Consider the following 23330-nt stretch of genomic DNA (forward strand, 5'->3'; position numbering starts at 1 on the left):
AACATGCATGCTATTTGGTTTTGCTTTCAGATATTCTAAAAATTGCCCCACAGTGCATGCAGTTGTCTGAAACTTAATTTTTCACTCAGCATTCCTTCTGAGATGTATCTGTGTTGTGCGTAGCTGAAGTTCATTCAATTTCACTGCTGCGTAATACTCCACAGTGTGAATTAAAAAACAAAAACAAAAACTCAAACTCATTGCCATCGAATCGACTCATTATGACCCTATAGGACGGAGTAGAACTGACTCATAGGGTTTCCTAGGCTGTCATCTTTACGGGAGCAGATTGCCAGGTCTTTTCTCCCAGGGAGCAGCTGGTGAGTTCAAACCGCCCCATTTTCGGTTAGCAGCGCAGCTCTTAACCATTGCGCCACCAGGGTTCCTTGGTCTCCCATTAAAGCTCCCTAATTACACATTGGAAGCCCTGGTGGTGTAGTGGTTAAGAGCTACAGCTGCTAACTGAAAGATTGGTAGTTCAAATCTACCAGGAGCTCCTTGAAAACCCTATGGGGCAGTTCTACTCTGTCCTATAGGGCCGCTATGAGTCGGAATTGACTTGACGGTAGTGGGTTTGGTTTTGGTTTTTTTGGTAATTATACATTAATGCTGTGTGATTATTTGATGAACGTCTGTCTGTCCCAATACAATGCAAGCCTCGCAGGGGTTGCGATGCTCGCCGGTTCCCCCAGCTTCTAGTTCGGGCCTGGCACACAGTAGGCACCCAGGTAGACCGGTCGTGTGGATGTGGCTCGAGGGGCCGAGGAGGAGGCAGAGCAGGGCAGGAGTTTTCAGGGGACCGCAGGCCCTGAAGACCCTAGATCGGTCCCTGCTGCTGGGCAGGAATTCCCGGAAATGCGAGGCCAGACCCACGAGGCGGGGCTCCGGCGAGGGGCGGCGCGGGGGCGGGCCTGAGAGCGGTGGCGGGCAAGCTAGAGGCCGGCAGGACACAAGCGGTTCGGCACAGTTGGGACGATTGTGGCGGCCCGCGGTCTTTGTGGGCCCTTGGGGTGGCGGATCTGCTACGAACCCGTTGGAGACCCACTGATCTTTGCCGAGGGAATAGCTTCGGGGAGCACGCTTGGCACCATGTACCAGACGCCCGCCTTCAACAAACCCAAAGTGAGCTCTCGGGGCTCGGGGTCTGGGGACCTGGGGGCTCTAGCGACTTGCTGGGCCGGGGGACTTGGGGGGCCCTCCGCAACCACACCCCGGAAGCGAATGGGAGCTCCTGCAGGCGCTTTCTTCCCTTGGCTCAGGCCCTCGCCCTCCTGCAGGCTGGTTAATGAGGGCCAATGAAGCAGGGAGGGTCCAGAGCCCGGGGGCGCCCCTAGCCGGCCTCCAGTTCTGGTTCTGCTCCTGACTTGGGCCCCCTGGGTCTCAGTTTCACTGTCTGTCAAATGGGCATCCTAGCAACGCAGGCGTGGAACAGCTGTGTGAGTCTGGGCTGGGAGCTTCACCTCTCTGAACCTCAGCTGTAAAATGGGGCCCTAATCTGTGCGCTCCTTGTGGTGATGGAAGCAACTTTATACATCAACATTAGCATAGTCTCTGAGCGCCAGGGAGCCCAGGTTTGTGGATCCGCTAGTGGGAAGAACCGGGAGGGATGGCAGCAGGGCGTCGCCCTCTGCAGGCTGGGCCAGAAGGGCTGGGCGGGCTCTGGGCCCTGGGCCCTGGCAGGGTTCACTCGGGGATGAGATAAGGCCACTCGCCCCAAGGGAGAACCCCCTCATTCCTCCTCTCACCAGCTGTGGTGTCTTGGGAAACTGTGGGGTCAGGAAAGGTCCGTGTCAATATGGTGCGCTTCAGGGCAGCCTAGGATTCGCAGTTCAAGGAGGGAAGAGGCCCAGGAGTCCGCCAAACAGAGTAGTCAACCCACAGGGTCTGAAACTGGGGGAAGGGGGGAGTGAGCTGCCATCAGCCTCAATTTACCCTTCTGAGAAACAGATGTGTGCATGATGATGGCTGACATCACAAAAGTGTTGGTGAGAATTGTGTGTGTGTGTTTGTGTGTGTGTGTAAAAGTGCTCCAAGGAGGGTCAGGCCTGGCATGGCCTCCACTGCTGATGCTCCCACCCCAGGCCAGATGCTCAGCTAGACTCTGCCAGGTGCTGCCAGTTGCTCTGCCGGACGCTCTCCTGCCCCCTCCCGCCATGCCTCCTTCACACCTTGTCCTATTGTGTTTTCCTTTAAACCTTTTTTTGTTGTTGTTTTTATTTAATGTTTCTGGATTCCCTCTGCCCTTGGACCGAGGAACCACCTTCCTCAATGTGAATTCTAAGACAGTGGCAAGGCCTCATGATTGGGGGTGAAATAGGAGTTGTGGACAGAAATAATAGGCAACACCCATATATTTTTAAAAAAAAAGAACAGTTGCCATAGAGTCGATTCCACTCATGGCAACCCAATGTGTTGCAGAATACTTGGGTGTAATCTTTATGGAAGAAGATCGCCAGGCCTTTCTTCCAAGGCACCTCTGAGTAAGTTCGCCCTGCTAACCTTTTGGTTAGTAGTCATGCGAGCACTTAACTGTGTGCACCACCCAGGTACCCCAGCAGTGCTATAGAACTTGCTATATGTGCCAATCCGATCCTTGTAACACTTCTATAGCAACATTAGGAGGCGGGGAAACTAAACCCAAATCCACTGCCATCAAGTCGATTCCAACTCCTAGCGACCCATTGCATTTCCAAGGCTGTAATCCTTACGGAAGCAGACTGCCACATCTTTCTCCCGTGGAGCAGCTGAGGGGTTCGAACCACCAAACTTCTGGTTAGCAACCGAGCTTTTTAACCACTGCGCCACCAGGGCTCCACAAGATGGGGAGCTATCATTATATCCCTATTTTTTGGTCTCATCCAATCCTCTCATCTGATTCAAGCCTCCAGGTCATTGCCTCCTCTGTGCCTCAGTTTCCACACCTGTGGAGTGGTACCCTGTCTGCTGAGCCAGGTGGTGCCTGAGAGTGGAAGGGGAGGGTCACCTGCTACGTATGTGAGTGTGATCAATTTTATATTATTGTGAGGAGGGAATTTGCCTGAGCTGGCAGGGAGCAGGAGTCTCAGAGCCACTGTGACCAGAGATAACTCCCTACCTTCCCATGGGTGGGGCAGATAACAATTATTAGTATTAATAGCTGAACCTTATCGAGTATTCATTGCTCCGTGCCAGGCACTGTTCTAAACATATTACCTGCATTCATTTGATCCTGGCAACAGTCTTGTGAGGTAGATTGTGTTATCTTCATTTTACAGAGGAAGAAACTGAGGCACAGAGAAGCTGATTAGGCCCAAGGTCACAACTAGAAAGTAGCCAGGCTGGGATCTGAACCTAGGGGAGCTGGCTTCAACATCCCTTGCCCCTAACCAGCTTCCTTGAACTACCTTTGCAGAAGGCTTCAGGCTTCAGGTGTCAGTGCCCCAGGTGCAGGCCTCCCTGGGACAGGGGCTTTTACTGGGTTCTTTGGCTTCTCATACCTACCACCAGGTGAGGCCCAGGACCTGACCAGATTTAAGAAGGCAGAGCAGACCACTGCTTCTCATACTTCAGTGTGCACTCCCATCACCTAACTTAAAGTTCAGACTCTGATTCGGAAGGTCTGAGTAGGGCCTGAGATGCTGCCTGTCTTCATTGCTGTCATGGATTGAGTTATGTCCCCCCAAAAATGTGTGTATCAATTTGGCTGGGTCAAGATTCCCAGTATTGTATGATTGTGTACCATTCTGTAATCTGATGTGATTTCCTTATGTGTTGTAAACTCAGTCACTATGATGGAATAAGATGGATTAGCGGCAGTTACACTAATGAGGTGTACAAGATTAGATAGTGTCTTAAGCCAATCTCTTTTGAGATATGATAGAGAGAAGCAAGCAGAGACACATGGGAACCTCATACCACCAAGAATGCAGTGCTGGGAGCAGAGCACGTCCTTTGGACTTGAGGTTCCTGCGCAGAGAGGCTCCTAGACCAAGGGAAGATTGACGACACGGACCTTCCTCCAGAGCCGGCAGAGAAAGCGTTCCCCTGGAGCTGATGTCCTGAATTTGGACTTGTAGCCTACTGGACTGTGAGAGAATAAACTTCTCTTTGTTAAAGCCATCCACTTGTGGTATTTCTGTTATAGCAGCACTAGATGACTGAGACAGTTGCCTAGAGCTGCTATAACAGAAATAGCACACATGGGTGGCTTTAACAAACGTATTTATTTTCTCACAGTTTAGGAGACCAGAAGTCTGAATTCAGGGCGCCGGCTCTAGAAGAAGGCTTTCTCTGTAGGCTCTGCAGGAAGGTTCTTGTCCCTTCTAGCTTTTACTCCTGGGTAGTCTTCATGCGGCTTGTTAGCTCTCTTCCCCCATCTCTGCTTCTCTTGCTTGCTTCTTTAATCTCTTTTATATCTCAAAAGAGATTGACTCAAGATACACCCTACACTAATCCTGCCTCATTAGCATAAAAAAGACAGCCCATTCCCAAATGGCATTATAACCACAAGCATAGAGGTTGGGATTTACAACGCATATTTTCTGGGGACACAATTCAGTCCATAACACTGTACTTCTAACAAGCTCTCAGGTGACACATCAGACTTTGAGTAGCAACGTCTTAGGTGGCTGCCCACCTGGTTTGATTGTGTGATTCCAACAAATGCTTCCTGAGCACCTATTGGGTGGAAAGGGTGGAGAGGAAGTTGGAGGGGTGGTCCTTACCAGTTTATTCCGGGAGAGGCAGGGCTAGTAAATTGCCTGGCACTCCAAAGGGCAATACTGTTCACAAGCCTATTGTAACAATAATAACAATGGCTGCCATGTGAGTGTTCTTGAGTCCCATGTGCCTTAGGTGATTTATCTCATAGAATCTTCTGGACAACTCGACCAGGCAAGTATCTTCTCTACTTACAGATAAAGAAACTGAGGCCCATGGAGGTCAAATGACTTGTTGAAGGCCACACAAAATCTGAGCACCTGGAAGCTGCAGATTGGAGAGTGGACTGGCCCAGGTGGAACAGCACAGCTTCGAAACTGTTCCCTCTGATGCAGAGGAGAGTTGGGTCTAAATTGCCAATGTACTTTTCTTTCTCACCTTTGAGTGTTTACTCTGTACCAGGCACTGTTCTAACTACTTTGCATCTGCTGACTCATTTAATGCTCACAACAGCCCTCTGAGGTAGGTCCTATTATTATCTCCATTTACAAATGCAGAAACAGGCTCAGAGAGGGGAAAGAACTTGCCTAAAGTCACACAGCCAGGAAGTGGCAGAGCTCGACTTGAACCCAGATTTAGCTGAAGCTGAAGCAGATTCTGTTCACTGCTTTGTTAAACTGCTGCTCCCACTTTGTACAAAAAAAGAGGGTGGGTGGGAGGAGTTAGAATCGGGGGGGCACATGGAGGCCAGGGTGGCATTGGACGTTAGAGAGATTGGGGTTGAATCCCTCCCTCGCTACTTAATGAGACCTCAGGTGGATGACTTTACCTTCCTGAACCCCAGCTTTCCTCCTCTGTAAAATGGGATGATAAAACCCATGGTAAAGCGAAGGTCACAGGAGACATCGATGTGTTGATTGACGTACCTGCTGGCCCACAGCAGGGCCCCAGGTATTCATTTCCTTGCTGGGGCTGAGGTGGACTCTGGGAAGGTTTTCCACCTGTACTGTCTTCTGCCACAAAGCCCATCACGGGCACTTGCTTGGGCTGTAGTGTTTTTCAGTTACCACTGCCACGTGTTAAACAGAAATGCTCCTGGGAAGAGCGTGCCTTAACCTGTTATGATTTACATGACAGTTGGGGAGGCCTGTGCGGGGGCATGGGAGAAATGAATGAGTTTCTGTTTCATCTAAGCCTTTCCTTTGACCAAGGCCAAACCATACCAGAGAGGGGAAGTGAGGTATCTGGTCACACCGTGAGGAGTGGAAGGCAAGGCCTCAAGATTCTGCTACATTGCACCCAACCTCAGGGTGGGCTTGGCTCAGGTGACAGGGGGACTGATGAGCTGGGAGAGACTACCTGCCTCATTGTCCTGAGGGGGTCCCTATGGTTTCCCCTGGAGTGAGGAAGGGTAGGACCTTGGCCTGACTTTGGACTTCCCTGGGAAAGTGGGGAAACCCTGGTGGTGTAGTGGTTAAGTGCTGTGGCTGCTAACCAAAAGGTCTGCAGTTCGAATCTACCAGGCGATCCTTGGAAACTCTATGGGGCAGTTCAACTCTGTCTTGTAGGGTCACTATGAGTCAGAATCGACTCGACAGGCAACGGGTTTTGTTTTGGCAAAGTGGAGTTTGAATCTACGTTTACCCATGGTATTGAGGGCAGCCTTGCCTTCACCCCCAGGAGGTCTGAGACCCCAGAGAAGCGGGGGGGGCAGGGAAGGAAAAGGTAAGCTCTGTGGCCCTGTTGACCAGGGAGGCAGAATGGCTGGACTGAGTCCTGATTCCCTCACTTTCCTGCATGAGTGAGTTACTTAACTGCTCCATGCCGCAGTTTCCCCATCTGTAAAATGGGACTCGGATTCCTACTCACCTCACATAAAGCACCAAGTGCAAGCCTGCTCAGAGTGGGTGCGCCAGTGATAGACAGCTGCTGTTGATCAATGCCACCATCACCGTGGTTATCAGTCATTCTGCTCGGACTTTATCGGGGACAGGGCGTGCAGTGTGCTGGTGAAGACCTCTGGCTTTACAGCCGAACAGCTTCCTGGCTGTGGCATTCATTAGTCTGTGACCTAGGGAAAGTTTCTTAATCTCTCTGAGCCTCAGTTTTCTCCCCTATAAAATGGGGATGATCACTGAGTCAAGTGCCTAGGTCGTTGTTGCCCTGTGGGATTTCCCTCTGGGTAAGACACATTTTGTCTTCCAGGAGAACCTCTGGGGAAACTCAGTCAGCCAGGCCCTGAGTCAGGAAGAGGCACTGAGGGAATGCCCAGCCCCTTCACTCTGCCCCTTGGAACTGCAGGACACCAGATGGGGCCGAGCACAGAGGGCTTCCTGGAGGAGGTGTGGCTGGAGCAGTCTTCCCCAGACCAAAGAGCCACTCCATCTCCTGGCCTAGCACATTGCCAAGAGCCAGGACTAGGAAGGGAGGGGACGTGTGGCTGGCTGTGGGCACCTGTGGCTCATCCAGGTAGTGGCCAGAGTGCCCAGGTTCTGGAGGCTGGTCAGACAGCTGCTCTGCCCGTCTGGGTTCTCTGCCAGGCCCAAGGGGGATAGATCAGCCCCTTCCTCGCAGCAAGGAGGGGACCCAGCGTACTTGGCATAGGACAGGGAAGGCAGAAAACAGTCGCTTGGTCATTCAGCACATCCCGAGCCCTTTTTCCTGTGTCAGGCACTGTCCTAGGCGCCGGAGGGACAGCGGTGACAACACAGACAAGGTCCCTGCTCTCAAGGGGACTACAAGCTGGGGAGACAGACATGTTAAGCAAATGAACAAAAAATGTCAGTGGGATGAAAACGAAACAGCAACCTGTTTGGGGCCTGGAGAGCCTTGGGGAGTAGTAGTCTGATTCACAGTAAGCCTTAGAGGTGGACAGTCCTGCTCGCCCTCTCAGCTGTGAGTGTGAGTCAGATCTGGAAGTGTCTGGCCCAGGCGTCCGAGACCTGGGTCCTTGTCTTGACTCTGCCACTGACCTCACATGACCTTCGGTGAGTCAGCACACCTCCTGGGACTCACCTGCCTGGCTGGCATCTCTTGAGGACAAGGGCTAGTCAGCACGTTCCTCCAGTGCCTCCCCCTTGCCTGTCACTTGGTGGAGGTTTAGTAAATATTTAACAGTAAGTGAGCGTGCTTCCTGTTCAGATCTGGGAGGATTTCCTGGTAGACATTTGGCCATGAGTCAGCCCTTATGGAGAGGAAGTGGGGGAGAAGAGATCATAATGGCCAGGGAGGCGATGTGGCCTGTGGGCAGGCCTTAGGCTTAGGGATGGACAGAGTTGGGTTCCATCTCAGCTCTACCACCATTAGTCTGTGTAACCCTGGGCAGGCCGCTGAACTTCTCTGGGCTGAGCTTGGCAAGTCCATTTCCCTGACTGCAACACGGGGCTAATGTGGATCTTACCTAGAAGTTAAGATTAAATTAGACAAAGGATCTGACAATAGATCTTTGATCAGTGATAATAATAGTTGTTAATTATTGTTCATGTCTGAGAATATACTAGGCCTGAGAGAGGCAGTATGTATGGTGGTTAGGAGTTTAAGAGTAGACCTGGGTTCAGATCCCATCTCCATCACTGACTGACTCTGTGCCCTTGGGTACTTCTTTGAGCCTCAGTTTCCTCATCTGAAAAATGGGAGTGAAGTCCCTACCCTACTGGTTGTAAGGATAAAATAAGATAATAAATGTCAATGATCTAGTTCATAGTAGATATTCACCAAGCTAGAAGCCACTACGGTTTCTTTTCCCTGAATGGGGCTAGCAGAGCAGGGTCATCACCCCAGTCTCTGAGCCTGCACCCTATTATCACCTGGGGTAGGCTGACAGACTTCGCCACAGGTAGTTACAATTTTCTAGAAAGTTCTGTGGGAGGCCTGCCTGAGCTTGGGGTGCCTGGAGCGGTGGCTCCTGAAACTTGTCTAGGCAGCTTCCCAGGAAGCCCTGAGGAAGGGTGAGACCTGTGGGGTATGGTGGGCGGACTGGCTCTGCTTTCCCTCTCCCAGGAGGTGCTCTTACCTCATGTATCTCACCAGTCCTCTGGGGCCCTCCTCCCACGCCCTGCCGTGCTGTTTAGCTAATGCTAACTGAGCACCTACTCTGTGTCTGACCTGCACCAAGTACTTCCCATATGTTACTCACGTCCCATCTGGACTACTGCATTAGCTCTCTGTCTCCTGGTCTAGCTTTCCTCCAATGGGCTTTTCACACAGCAACCAGAAAAAGCTTTTTAAAAGATAGCTCCCCTGTTTAAAATCTTGCAGTGGGTAACCCCCACCCCCCAACTCTAACTTTCTGTGTGGACTCATCTCCCTCCACTAACCCCTGACTGCTTCCTGAGTCAGACACTTAGCACGGGTCGTCCTTCTGCCTGAAACCGTTCTCCCTCTCCTTCCTTTTCTTCCCCCCATAGCTCCTCTTCTGTCTGTCTGCTTCTTAAAGTGATCTTTTCCGGATATTCTTTCCAAATTGGGTCCCTACCCTGCCCTGGTTTTCCCCGTCTCGTGGCCCTCGGCTCGATTTCTCATCACAGCTTGTACTGATGAGCGCGGAAGGGTGTGTTTGCTAGTTGGCAGGCACCACAGGCTACGTTGTGCTGTGGTAACAAACATTCCCCAAATCCAAGTGGCCTAAAGCATCATTTAAAAAAAGCAGAAGAAACAAACAAACAAACCAATTGCCATGGAGTCGATGCCGACTCATGGCGACAGCATGTGCTGCAGAGTAGACCTGCCCTCCGTAGAGTTTTCTAGGCTGGGACCTTTCTGAGCAGGTTGCCAGGCTTTTCTTCCAAGGAGCCTCTGGGTGGGTTCAAACCGCCAAACTTTCCGTTACAGTTGAGCGCTTCACTGTCTGTGCCACCCAAGGAGTCCACCAAAGCATCACGTGGTTGTTGGGTGCTGTCGAGTGGATTCCGGCTTAAACTGACCCCATATGACGGAACAGAACTGCCCCACAGGGTTTTCTAGGCTGTAATCTTTCTAGGAACAGAACATCAGGGCTTTCTCCCGTGGAGCCACTGAGTGGGTTTAAACCACCAACCTTTCGGTCAACAGTTTGTGTCACCCAGGGACTCCATTAAAGCCTCATAGGTTTGCATAATTCTTGTTCACACTGCATGTCCATCACGAGCCTTCAGCGGGGTTTCTGCTCATCATAGTGAGTTAAGGACCTAAGCACATGGGACTGTTCCCATCCTGACCATTGGCAGCTGCTGTGCCAGACGGGAGAGAGAGCTCTGGACAGCCTTGCCTTGGCAATGAAATGCTATAAGCAGAAGTAGCCATGCAGCTCCCCGTCCCGGGGGCATACAGCACCCAGATGTCCACACTGAGTTTACTACCTGACTTCTGCTCTCAGAGGCTCCCAGGCCAGGCCTGGCTTTTGCATTCTACCCCGCTCCTACCTTCTCAGTAACCTGCTGCAGCTCTTCTCTCTCAACCCCATCATTGCCATCAGCGCTTAAAGTTGTTCCTGCTTTAAAAAGAAACAAGATTCCCTTGACCTGTGTCCACCTCCCGCCTCTTCCCAGACCCTTTCCTCCCCTTCAGGGGTCAACTTCTGGGAACAATTGTCTAAACTCTCCATTTCTGTGCTCCCACTTATTTCTTACCCCTCAGGTCTCAGGAAGTTTCCTCTAAGGCAATGATTTTCAACCTCGGCTGCACATTTAAAAACGCCCATACCTGACAAGGTCATGGAAGCTCCATAGACACATCCAAACTCCCCGAGGGACCGAATTACTGGGCTGAGAGCTCTGGGGACCATGGTCTCAGGGAACATCTAGCTCAAGTGTCATAACATTGTTTAGCTCAATTGTCATAACACTGTTTATAAAGGAAATGTTCTACATTCTACTTTGGTGAGTAGCGTCTGGGGTCTTAAAAGCCTGTGAGCAGCCATCTAAGATACTCCACTGGTGTCACCCCGTCTGCAGCAAGGGAGAATGAAGAGAACCAACGACACAAGGGAACGATTAGTCCAAATGACTGATGGATCACAACTACCATAGCCTCCACCAGACTGAGTCCAGCACAACCAGATGGTGCCTGGTTACTACCAACAACTGCTCTGACAGGGATCACAATAGAGGGTCCCGGACAGAGCTGGAGAAAAATGTAGAACAAAAATATAACTCACACAAAAAAAAAAAGACCAGACTTACTGGTCTGGCAGAGACTGGAGAAACCCCAAGAGTATGGCCCACGAACACCTTTATAGCTCAGTAATGAAGTCACTCCCGAGGTTCACCCTCCAGCCAAAGATTATTCAGGCCCATAAAACAAAACGATAATAAGGGGCACACCAGCCCAGGGGCAAGGACGAGAAGGCGGGAGGGGACAGGAAAGCTGGTAATGGGGAACTCAGGGTCAAGAAGGGGAGTGTTGACACGTCATGGAGTTGGCAACCAATGTCACAAAACGATATGCATTTTAATTGTTTAATGTTTGCTCTATAAACTTTCATCTAAAGTACAATAAAAAATAAAGTGTAAAAAATAAAAAAACGCACACACCCAGGTTCCAACCCCTGGGCTTGTGATTTCATTGATCTGGGGTGGGATTCAGTCATCGAGATTCTCAGGAGCTTCTTGTCGTTGTTGTTAGGTGCCGTGGAGTTGTTCAACAGAACGAAACACTGGTCGATCCTGCACCATCCTCACAATCATTGCTATGTTTGAGCCCATTGTTGCAGCGACTGTGTCAGTCCATCTCGTTGAGCATCTTTCTCTTTTTCGCTGACCCTCTGCTTTACCAAGCACAATGTCCTCAGGAACTGGTCTCCGCTGATAAAATTTCCAGAGTATGTGAGACAAGTCTTGTCATCCTCACTTCTAAGGAGCGTTCAGGCTGTACTTCTTCCGAGACAGATTTGGTTGTAGGTGCTCCTAATGGGCAGCCAGAGTTGAGAACCACTCTTTCAAGGTCCTGTGGCCTATGGGTCTCTTGGCCCAATGGACATGTTTCTGTCCTCCTATTCCTTGACCTCTAGCAGTACCTGGTACAGTGGACCATCCCTCCTTCTTGAACCCTGATGGCCTCTTGCCTTCTGCACACCACACGCCTCTCTGAGCACTCCTCCTCTGGCTCTTCTGCAGGCTCATTCTCCTATAAAGCCACCGAGTGTTGCTGCTTCTCAAGGTTCATCCTAGGCCCTCTCCTCATCTCCCTGCATGCTCTGGCCCTAGGGGAGCTCGATAAAGACCACAGCTCCCGTTCTCATCTGTCATCTCTAACCACATGCCACCTCACCTCTCGGAGTGGGTCCTCACTACAGCCATGTGAGGGTTAAGGATAAGAAAATGGGGGCCCCGAGAGGTGAGGTCATCTGCCCAAGATCACACAGCTGGCTGGCAGTTCCTTGGACTGTAAGCTTCAGTGTCTCCAATGCTGAGCTTATTTTGAGCCCCCAGTGAACACTGGCTGCATGGCAGAGTGGGGAATTGAACTCATTTTGTCGGGGAATGCAACATCTAACTTGACGCAGAGCCTGGTGTAGGTTGCTGTGTCCCTGCCAGCTGGACGGCCTCAGGAGGTCTGATTACTCTGAGGTCCTGCTGGTAGAAAGGGTTCGTGTCTGTTCCTGGCTGGCCTCTGTGGGTCCGGCCTGGGTTCCCTCTGTCAGAGGCAGCTCTGGTGGGGTCTCCAGGGATGTTCCCAGGCCAGCAGCTCCCTGGCTGCTCTCTCCCAGCCAGCACAGCCACCTCTCTCAGGTATCCATGTTCCGGAGAAAGCCCCACCCTAGCGAAGATGTCAGTTGAGTTTTCTGGATCTGCCCCGGGCCCAGGGAAAGCTTTTACTCAGGAGCTGGAACAGGCAGATGGCAAAGTGCTTTTCCCTGTGGTCTCCCAGAGCCTGCCATGTCTCTCGTGAGAGCCCCCAGTAAACACCCTGGCTGGGAGGCAGGGGCTGTCTCCCTTGGGTCATGTCCACCTACTCTGTCTTCTTGATCCTTACAACTGCGCTTGGACCGGGAGGCGGCGATGTCTCATTTTTTCAGTTGAGGCCACTGAGGCTCAGAGAGATGCAGTGTCATATCTAAGACCACACAGCCAGAGAGGGCAGAGCTGGGAGTGAAGCATGCTGTCTTCATGCCCCCACTGTCAAACTCCTTGTGTGTAGTGTCATACATGGGGCCAAGTATCTTGTCCCCTTTTCAGAGTGCTAGAAAGATCTTGTATTGCCTGATATCGACTCCTGATAATAATAATAATAAAAAAAAAAAAACCTGTTGCCATCGAGTTAATTCTGACTCAGCGACCCTGTAGGACAGAGCAGAACTGCCCTGTATGGTCTCCAAGGAGCACCTGGTAGATCTGAACTGCCAACCTTTTGGTTAGCAGTCATAGCTCTTAACCACTACGCCACAGGTTTCCTGCTAGCCTGTGCTTAAGTATCACTTGCTTTTGTAAATGGATCCTGATTTTGAAATACATAACAAATGTTTATTCAAGACGTCTGTGGCCAGTCATTGTTGTTAAAACTGGATTTTGCTGAGTGAGCTTTCTGAAAGCAGGATATGCCTGCGCAGTGGCTCGGCCTCGGTAGTCCTGCAGGACCGTGGCAGTCCTTGTGCTTTAGAGCACAAGCTTCAGAATTGCACTGGAGTTAGAATTCTGGTTCTGTCACTCACTAGCTGTGGTTAAGGACAAAGCCACTGGGTTGCGTTCCTGCTTCCTTTTCTTGCTGTGTGGCCTTGGATAAGTTATTTAACCTCTCTGAACCTCGAGGTCCTCAACTTTGAAAGAGATAGGGCTAATTATTGAACCTACCTACAGACGAGGGTTAAACAGGATAGTGCATGTAAAGAATTTGGTAACGTGTATGTGGTAAGTGTCCAGTAAGTGGTTAATCATTGTCATGGTTAACATTAACCCTCTGAGAGGTCCTTCAGGCATTCACGGGATGTTCATTCTCTCTCTCTCCCTCTTCTGCCCCCTTGCAGGTGGAACTCCATGTCCACCTAGACGGAGCCATCAAGCCTGAAACCATCTTATACTATGGCAAGTAAGTCGATAAGTTAGAGTCTTCTTCCCCAGGATTTAGGTGGTATCCCCAAGCCTCTAGAAAATTCCAGGTTTACTACTCCTGTTTCCCTGTGGGAATCAAGCCAGCTCCTGGCTAGACAAAGGTGGTTCTGTGGGGATGAGGAGACGTCAGCTCAGAGCTGGAGACCCACAGCCCAACTCCTCTGCCTTCAGATCCTGTGTTGGCACTTGTCTTCCTGCTGTCAGGTGGGCTAGGCCTGAGCTTACTTCCTCTGCCTCTACACACGCATGCATGCACACACACACACACACACACACGTGCACACACACACGTGTGCACACACACATAAACACACATATACACACGTGCGCACACATACGCACACACGTACACGCACACATACACACACATATATACATATAGATACACACACACACACACCCCTAGGCACGATGGTAGTTCCCAGAGCTGAGCCAGGCACTGGATTCTGACTCGGTGAGAGCCTGTGGCAGGTGACACACAGGATGCCGGCTACCATTTACTGAGCACACTTAACCCCACCACAACACAAAGAGGAGGGTATTGCCATTTCCATTTTACGGAGAAGGACATGGGCTCAGAGAAGTGAAGACAGTTGTCCAAGGCCACTCAAGTAGGTAGTAGAACCAAGAGTTGAACCTGGGGCTGTCTGACCCCCAAAGCTTTTACTACATCTTCGTGGTAATGACTACTGGGTGACATGCAGAAGTGGCTCCCCCATCCTTGGTCTAAATGTCTGCATCTTTCGAATGAGAACACACCTCCTGCCTCAGCTCTCACTCCATGCTGGTGGCCAAAGGGGTCCCCAGCTCCCCCAAGCGAGGGGGGTTGGTCCCCTTCCTCCCTAGACTTCAGGGTTCATAGCACTTAAGAACAGGGACTTTAGAGTGCAGTGGACCTGGGTTCAAATCCGGACTGTACCGTGTCCTCGCTGTGACTGTGGCCTCTGTAACTTGAGGGTGAGAACAAGGCCTTCCACCAGAGCTGGCTGGGAGGTGGGGGCCCTCCTGCCACACCCCTGCCCCCAGCAGACCAGTGTCCTTCACTTGTTTGCTCAACATCTACTTTGGAGCTGGAAGGATTCAGCTTCTCCTTCATTGTCATGAGCAGTTCAGCTCTGGACTCAAATGTGAACACTCTGCTCCATAAACCAGAATCTCCTCAGTTATCCAGACACCCGCTCCTCAGAAGAGAGTTAGGCATTCCAATCAGAGCCACAATAGATGAACCCTGATAGAATGGGAGAAAAATGTGGAAAGGAATTCCTTAAAATATAAAATTCCTTAAAAAATAAAAAACAGACTTACTGGACTAGTTGAGACTGGAGGACTGCCCAAGACTGTTGCCCTGAGATTCTCCTTAAATCTTGAACCAAAACTAGCCCCCGAGGTCACCTTTTAGCTAAATAACAGACTGGCTCACCCATGAGTACTGTGCTCCTTAAAAAAAATCATCTATATGAGATCAAACGCTCAAGAATTACTTTAAAACGAAGATAACAATGGAAGGTGGCAAGGAAACTAGATTAATGGAAACAGAACAACCAGAACGGAAATAATGAGATTGTTCATGCATTGAGAAGAATGTAACTAATGTCACTGAACAACATGTATAGAAATTGCTGAATGGGAACCTAAACTTCTATGTAAACCTTCACTGAAAAAACAGTAGAATATTACATAAAAAAAAGAGAGAATAGGGATTTTTGGATGTTTGCCCCCGACTCTTGGGAACATCCTTTTCAACTCCCTGAGAGAGTTCTGGCAAATACTTTTCTCCATCTTGTCATACTTCTAATGACCTTTTTATGCCCTAGGAAGCAGCTGTTGATTTAATTTTTATTTAACTATACAAGTATTAGCATTTACTGTGTGCTAAGCACCATATTTAGCAGAAATACCACAAGTGGATGGCTTTAATAAAGAGAAATTTATTCTCTCACAGTCTAGGAAGCTAGAAGTCTGAATTCAGGGCACCAGCTCCAGGGGAAGACTTTCTCTCTCTGTCAGCTTGGAGGAAGGTCCTTGTCATCAATCTTCCCCTGGTCTAGGAGCTTTTCAGCTCAGGGATCCCAGGTCCAAAGGACGCACACTCCTGGCTCTGCTTTCTAGGTGGTATGAGGTCCCCACGTCTCTCTGCTTCCTTCTCTTATATCTCACAAGAGATTGGTTTAGGACACAACCTAATCTTGAAGATTGAGTCCTGCCTCCTTAACATAAGTGCATCTAATCCTGCCTCATTAACATCATAGAGGTAGGATTTACAACACATAGGAAAATCCTGTCAGCTGACAGAATGGTGGACAATCACACAATACTGGGAATCATGGCCTAGTCAAGTTGACAGATATTTGGGGGGGACACAATTCAATCCATGACAGGTAGGTACTATTATTACCCCCATTTTACAGATGAGGAAACGGAGCCATAGACAAGTCAAGTACCTTGCTTAGTAAGCAGAGGGCCGAGTCTGGAACCCAGGTAGTATGGCTCCAGAGTCCCTGCCTCTAACCATTTCACCTGCCAGCTAGAGGTTTCAGTCACGTAATATACAAAAAGCTGAGCTCAGGGCCTAGCTCTGATGACATGCTCCATAAACGGCACTTAGTGACATTATTATTAAGTATAACATTAAGGCTCTGATTAAGTGAGGGCAAAGCCTCCTTGGCTTATCTATCTTGTCCTTTGCCCATGTTCAGCTGTCAATCACTGCTTCAGGGCCTCTACTGAGGTCATTAGGGTGGGTTATCAGGAACCAAGAGGGTGTCTAATCTCGGGGAGCTCGTGAAAGGGTCATAGAGCACTCACCAATGGGAGCAAGAAGGGGAAATGTCCAGGGTGAGGTGGAGTCCAGGGTGAGGTGGAGGGAAAAGGGGAAGGAGGGTGGTGTGGGGTGGCTCGGTTCATTTTCTGTTTGCCACGCTGCAGTGGCGTCTGGGAGCCAACTCACAGAGCCTGAGAGGGGTGAGGCAGTGCCAGCTGGGGCTTGATCTCTGGGTCAGCAGCCAGGGGCACCTGGGAGTTGGTTGGACCCAGATGTGGGTGCCTGTGAAGACACGCCGGAGGACTCCCACATGGGGTGTAGGGCCTGCCAGAGTAGGGAGGGGAGGGAGTGCCTGCTTGGCCCCGCTGCAGACCACATCTAATCTCTCCTTCTGTCTCTCTGGGATTCAGCCCGCCCCAGTTAACTGTGTTCTCGACCCCTTCTCCTTCCTTCAGCTCCCGTGATTGTGCCTCTGGGTTTTGGAGTCTCCTGCTTCGCACAACCTGTAAATAGTCTCATTTGTTCCTCTTTGTACCCCTCAAAGAAAGTATTATCTGCATTTTACTGATGAGGACACTAAGGTGCTTTAGAGGGGACATCTGCCCAGGGTGACATGGTAAAGAAAGGGGAGAGGAGGAATTCAAGGCTTTCTCTGCCCGACTCAAAGCCTGAGCTGGTCCTCCCTCCTCAGCCCTCTGAGGTCGAGCTCCTTGTCGGGGGCTGTCGACTGGACACTCCGCCAGCAGGGTCTGTGGTGAAGTGGGGAATGGGACTGTCTGAGGACAGAGCTTGGCCCATGAGGAGCCTCCACTTCTGTGGGTGGCAGGTGGAGCCGGGGCCCAGAAGCAATTCCTTCCGGCCACAGCTTTGGGCCCCAGATAGGAGCTTTATGGCTCAGCCTGCACAGTTTTGGGGACGAGTCCTGTGTGAGAGGTTGGAGGGGTCTCCCATGTTCTTTGTTGCCCCTTGGACGTGAGCGCTGTCCTGTGTTCTGATTTCCTCCAATCCTTTCCCTGTGCTGTAGCCAGAAGCTTTTCAACAGGTAAATCATTTCATGCCACTCCCCTGCTTAAGATCCTTCCATGGCTTTCCCAGTGCTTCCAGGATACAGTCCCAGCCGCTACCACACTGAGTCTGGCCTGCATTCCTCTCTGTCTCATCTTTCCAGTGACCGCTTGCTCTCTGAACTCCAGCTACCTTACCTTTCCCCCACCTCCCTGCTTCCTTCCTGAAGCCCTCAGCACAGGCTGTGAGGCCTCATCCCTCACCCGCCTCCTCTCTCCCATCTACCCCACTACTTCAGTGTCCCCTCCTCCAAGAAGCCTTCCCTGGCCACTCTGTCTAAATTGTTAAAAAGATCTCTCTTGGTGGCTGTTGGGGAGGGTGCCAGAGAAGAAGAGATTCATTTGAGAAATATTTAGGAAGCAAAATAATTAGGACTTGGGGATTGGCTCTGGGTGGAGGAGGGGGATGGAGGAGGTGGGAGGTTTGGCCAGCAGACTGGACACAGGAACCATTTTTGGAAATGCGGAGGCTGGGAGGAGGAGAGATTTGGGGGAAGGGGAAAGGTGGCTTTAGTTTTGGCCGTGAAGGGTAGGAGGCACCTGCGCCACGTTCAGGGCCGTCAGACGCTCGGCCTGTCTTGGTTGCTGCCACTGCTCAGTGTCAGCCCAACATAGGCCCCAAAGGATGGTGTGTAGAGGTGGAGAACCGGAAGGTGAGGACCGCTGGATCCTGGGTTAAAACCGTGAAAGGAGCTGAGCTCATCTGGGCAGAGTCTGAAAGAGAGGGGTCTGAAGGAAGAGCCCCACCAGGAAGCTGTGGGGTCCTGGGAGTTGAAGGAAGACCATCAGCAGAATCACTCAGAGCCAGTCCCGTGGGCCCAAAGCAGATGTGGCCACTGAACATGGCAATACAGGAGCCAGAAGCCTGAGCGTCACCTCCCCTGCCTGCCACCTGCCAGCTCCCTCATGATATCCACAACCCGGTAATTCACAAGTGGTGCAGTCTGCAGAAGGGAGTCCCTGGGGGTGCGGACGGTAAACCACGCTTGGCTGCTAAATGAAAAAGTTATAGAGTTTGCGTCCACCCAGAGGCACCTTAGAAGAAAGGCCTGGTAATCTACTTCCGAAAAAGCAGCCATTGAACACCCTGCGGAGCACAGCGTTCGCCATGAGTAGCAGTTGACTCTAGGACAGCTGGTTTTACCGTCTGCAGAGGCCACGGTTCCTGGGGTGGCTGCATGAGGGTGACTCTGGGAGGCTTAGTCAGGGACAGGGGCTCAGGTGGACACAGGGCCTCTGACCTCTGGATGACAGGAGTGCAGCAGGGGCTCCATCTCCCCACAGTGTGGAGGCTGGCAAGGGGCCACGCATAGTGGGCTGACTGGCAGGCTGGTGGACACTCACAGGGCCTGGGGTCACCAGGCAGGGAAGGAGGCGTGCTCAGAGGGCTTTGTGGAGCAGATGTCTATGTAGGGGAACGTTTTAATAGTTTTAATAACAGAGGCTCTTGAAGGGCTTAAACACATTTGATCAAACTCCTGTCTGGCATTTCCTCCCCTCTGCTTTCTGTTCTCACTTTGAGCCCTAACTGGCTGGTTGAACCTCCTAATTTAATCTTCTAATTTCCTTAACCTTTTGTTCCCAATCTTCTACGTTCTGGAAGATTTTCTCAGCTTTATCTCCCATGCCTTTAATTGCATCCTGACTGTTGCTGCCATACACTCTTTAAAATTTCTAAGAGCCCTTTCTAATCTCTGAATGTATCCTTTTTCAAAAAAAAAGGCATCCTGGTTTTGCGTCAAGTATGTACTATCTTCTCATTTCCTTGAGGATATTAATTTTAGGTGTTTTCCTCTGCTTGTTTGTGCTTCAATGTTCCTTCCGTCTATTCTCTCGTTTTGGTCTCTGTCCCTCATGTTAGAAGTATTTCTTGAATGTCTGGCCTTCCTTGGCTGCTGTTCCTTTATCTTAAAACTGGGAAAATGGAGGCCCAGGGCGACGCCTTCAGTCGGGACAGAGCCAGAGAGTACAGGAGACAGGAGCTTGCTCCTGGTTCCCTTGGCTGGGAGGGGAGGCCGAGATGCTAATGGGGAAAAGGAAGCCGCAGGGATTGCCTGGACCAGCCCGTGCAGGGGTTGTGGGCAGGGAGGAGAGGGCTCCGAGCTGGAGGGCAGCTCAACGACATGTCGGGCCCTTTCCCAGCATGCTGGGATGACCTAGTCTCTCTGATCTGCCGGCCAGATTGAGGGCGGGAGGCAAGTCTGGGTGCTGCAGTTGTTCCCCTGACAACACCTGGCCTGGCACAGGACCAGCTGGCTCTACCCACCCGCTCCTGGGGCTGAGGAGGAAGTCACAGACTTGTCTCCTGGGCCCACCAGGATGAGTGTGTGTGTGCGTCTGTGTGTGTGTATGAACTTCAACCCGTTTATTCCCTTGAGATTTGCTGATTCGTCATTGTCTTGGGGTCAGGAGGTGCTAAAAGGGTTCAGTCCTGGTTCTATATGCCTCTGCCTCAGTTTTCCCATCTGTCCAATGGGAGGAGTTGGATGGAGAGATCTCATTTCCTGTCATGGTCCAAGTATGTTCCATGCTGCCTGGTCAAGCCCGCCCTGGACTCGTCCATTTCCTTCATTGTTTTTGTCCCCAGGAAGAGAGGGATCCCCCTCCCGGCTGACACAGTGGAGGAGCTGCAGAACATCATCGGCATGGACAAGCCGCTCGCCCTCACAGAATTCCTGGCCAAGTTTGACTACTACATGCCTGCTATCGCGTGAGTTGCCCTTAACCCCCAGGCCTTGAGGCAGCATCCATCCTTGTGGGCGTGAGAGGACCACGCCTGTGACCCGTCCTGTGGGGGTGGGAGGAGGCACTCTGAAACCTCAGCTCTGCTTCTCACAGTGGTGTGTACTTGAGCAAATCTCTTCACGCTTTTGGGCTTCAGTTTCCCTTCTTGAAAGTGGTGTGAAGGGCTGAAATTCCTTCTGCTTCTACAGAGAAGTGGCCAAGTACAAGGGCAGAGCACAGATGCTAACACAGGTAGTCCCTGACTTACAACAGGGCTCTGTTCTGAGGACCTTGTTGTAAGCTGGTTCTGACATAAGTCAAATACCTCTTTTTTTTTTCTTTTAGTTTTCATTATTATTGCCTTTTATTTTCAGTATCTCTATAAATCCAGTCTTTATTTGTCTTTGGGGGTTGGGAACATTACATAAAGCTTACAGATATATTTTAATCCATACATAAAAAGTACACAAATCATACAGATTTACTCCAGCGATGAAGAAGAGTTGGACAATGTTGGCATTTGGTCTGTTGCAGTAATAACTCCACTTGTGGAAGGTTCTGGATCCATCTGGAGTACCGTAGGAATGGGGATGGTGTTTCTAGTCAGAAAATTCGTGAGAGTTGTCTGTATGGTCCTTTTTTTTTCTTTTCTTCATAAACTTCAAGGTAACATCTCACTGCTTCCCGAACCTGCCTATTGACTTTAGCAAAGCGATCAGCGTTTGCGTCCCTGTTTTCAAGTAACTGAAGCCCCTGATTTAGTTTAGAAAACTAAATCTATATGTCATAAAATTGAACATCTGTGAGTGAACATCTGCGAATGATAACACCGGCAAATTACCTGCTGCAATACTGTATGTAACACATATCACTAACGATAAGCTGTACCGACACAACAACAAAAACGGGTGGTCGGAAGTGTGGTTCGTCAGACCTCGAATACATCCTAAGTCAGGGACTACCTGTACTCAGGCTTTGAGGACAAGGATGGACAGATGCTGCCAAGGCCTCTCCCACCCCAGCACAGCAGGTGTGGAAAGCCCTGGGGCAGGGGTGGAGCCAGGGCCTGTTTCCTGGAACTCAGCCCTGCCACAGTGAGCTGGGCCTTTTGGGGAGAAGGGTACCTCTGCTTTCCAGACACCTGCCTGCCCGATCTCCGCCACAGCCAATGCCCACTAATAACAGCCGCTAAAATACTTGGAGCACTTGTCTACACTGTTCCAGGCCCTGGCCTAAGTGCTTGAGGTTTAACCGGGCTGGTCCTCACAGTAATCCTTTGTTGTAGGTATCAGAGAGGGGGATTAACTAGGCCAGGGCCACACGGCAGGCAAATGTGGGAAGCAGGCCTCAGTCCATAACTGAGTCCCAGTGTCTCTCCCACCCCAGAGCTCTTCTGGATTTGTCCGTCTGTCCTTTTATCTTGTTCTGTTCCCTGCCAGCCACCATCCATCGCTCAACAAATACTTGAGTGGCCACTATTACCTAGGCTTTGTCCTCAGCTGAGCACAGAGGTCGATGAACGAGTCCCTGCCCTTCTGAAGCCTACATTCTAGTAGATGAGACAGAAAATCAGCTAATGGAGAAACATACAATATATAATGCCAAGTGGAGATAAGGGCTATGAAGAAAAATCAAGCTCAGGGGAGGGGTAGGGAATGGCGGAGGTGCTGTTTTAAGGGAAGGTGATCAGGGAAGGCCTCTCTGAGGAGGTGACTCTGGAGCTGAGATCTAAATGGAGGGAGGGATGGAGTGTAGAAGATCTGGGGGAAGAGCCTGCAGCAGAGGGAGCTGCAAAGGCCCTACTGTGAGAATGAGCTTGTGTGATCCTTGGACAGAAAGCAGGCTCTGGTGGCTTCATGGAGGGGAAGAGGCTGAGGAGGTTGGCAGGGGTGGACACGCAGGCCTTGGGGCCGGGGATGTGCAATGGGATTTCATGCGGAGGGATGCCATTAGCTTTAGAGTAGAGGAGCAAGATGCTTTGATTTGTATTTTTAAAAGATGGTGCCGGTCACCGTGTGAAGAGTTACAGGGGCAGGCATAGAGGCAGGGAGGCCAATTAGAGAGAGGAGGTGGTTCAAACACGGGTGGAGAGGGTGACAATTGGAACGTAGTTTGGAAATCAAGTTGACGGGACTTGCCGTGTGTCTGGGGTCTTACCAAGCAGATGCCCAGAGCTGGGGGCTAGGGTCATAGATGGGTTTGATCTGCTGAGGGCTGGGAACAGCCTCGTTGCTCCTGGAGCTCCCAGGCAACCTGGGCAAAGATTGTCCCCAACACCTTTCTTCCCTTCCCAGGGGCTGCCGGGAGGCCATCAAAAGGATTGCCTATGAGTTTGTCCAGATGAAGGCCAAGGAGGGCGTGGTGTACGTGGAGGTGCGCTACAGCCCACACCTGCTGGCCAACTCCAAAGTGAAGCCCATCGCCTGGAACCAGCCTGAGTGAGTGACCGCCCGGGAGGGGCTGTGCTGAGGATGTGGTGGTGGCCCTACCCTGAGACCCACCCCAGGGCCAGACTGGCAGGCATCCCTGTCCAAGACTTTGATTTGGCCCCTGATCTGGTCCATGGCTTCAGAAGGATGGGGTTTAATTCTGTCCAGAGACATGGTTCTCATGCCCCACCCTGGGTTTATGCTTTGACTTTGGGCTTATGCTTTGACCTTGGGCTTATGCTTTGACCTTGGGTGAAAGCTTTCTGCCGTATCCTGCACCCTGCCCTGTGGGGGCCTAGCTCTGGAGACAGGCCCGTGGCCTGGGGATGTTAACCCACTTACCCAGTGCTTTTCAGGGGCCCTGCTCTAACCCTGTCACTGATATGGGTCTGACCCACACCTGCCCCTTCTTGGATCCCATGGGTCTCCAGGTGCTGTCACTCAACCACCTTGTCCCCTTCTTAGCCATGATTCTGATGCCTGTGGACAAGTAGGGGATCCCTAGGGCCCTGAAGGGGGATCAGACCACACCAAAGCTTAGCAGTACTCCCCACCTGGGGGTGGGGTCACCCACTGGGATATCCCTCCCTGGGTCTGGAGGTGCCCAGGCAGCTGGAAGGGGTGTGTGCTGGGGCTTGGGGCCCTCTCTCTCTCCCTTTCCCCTTCCTTCTTCCCCTTTTTGTCTTTTCCC

At 51.0% G+C, this 23330-nt stretch overlaps 1 protein-coding gene across 1 annotated transcript in view; it reads left to right on the forward strand.

Annotated features, from left to right (window-relative positions):
* The first annotated feature begins 934 nt into the window (after positions 1-934).
* Positions 935-23330, forward strand: part of LOC101351984 (adenosine deaminase-like) — a 25563-nt gene continuing 3167 nt past the window's right edge. The window contains exons 1-4 of the mRNA XM_023742247.1: positions 935-1122; positions 13577-13638; positions 20074-20196; positions 22505-22648. Coding sequence (XP_023598015.1) covers positions 1090-1122; positions 13577-13638; positions 20074-20196; positions 22505-22648 — 362 coding nt within the window. The 5' untranslated portion in view covers positions 935-1089. The remainder of the gene's footprint in view (positions 1123-13576; positions 13639-20073; positions 20197-22504; positions 22649-23330) is intronic.

The sequence above is a fragment of the Trichechus manatus genome, unplaced genomic scaffold, assembly GCF_000243295.1.
Source record: "Trichechus manatus latirostris isolate Lorelei unplaced genomic scaffold, TriManLat1.0 scaffold00008, whole genome shotgun sequence".
NCBI lineage: Eukaryota > Metazoa > Chordata > Mammalia > Sirenia > Trichechidae > Trichechus > Trichechus manatus.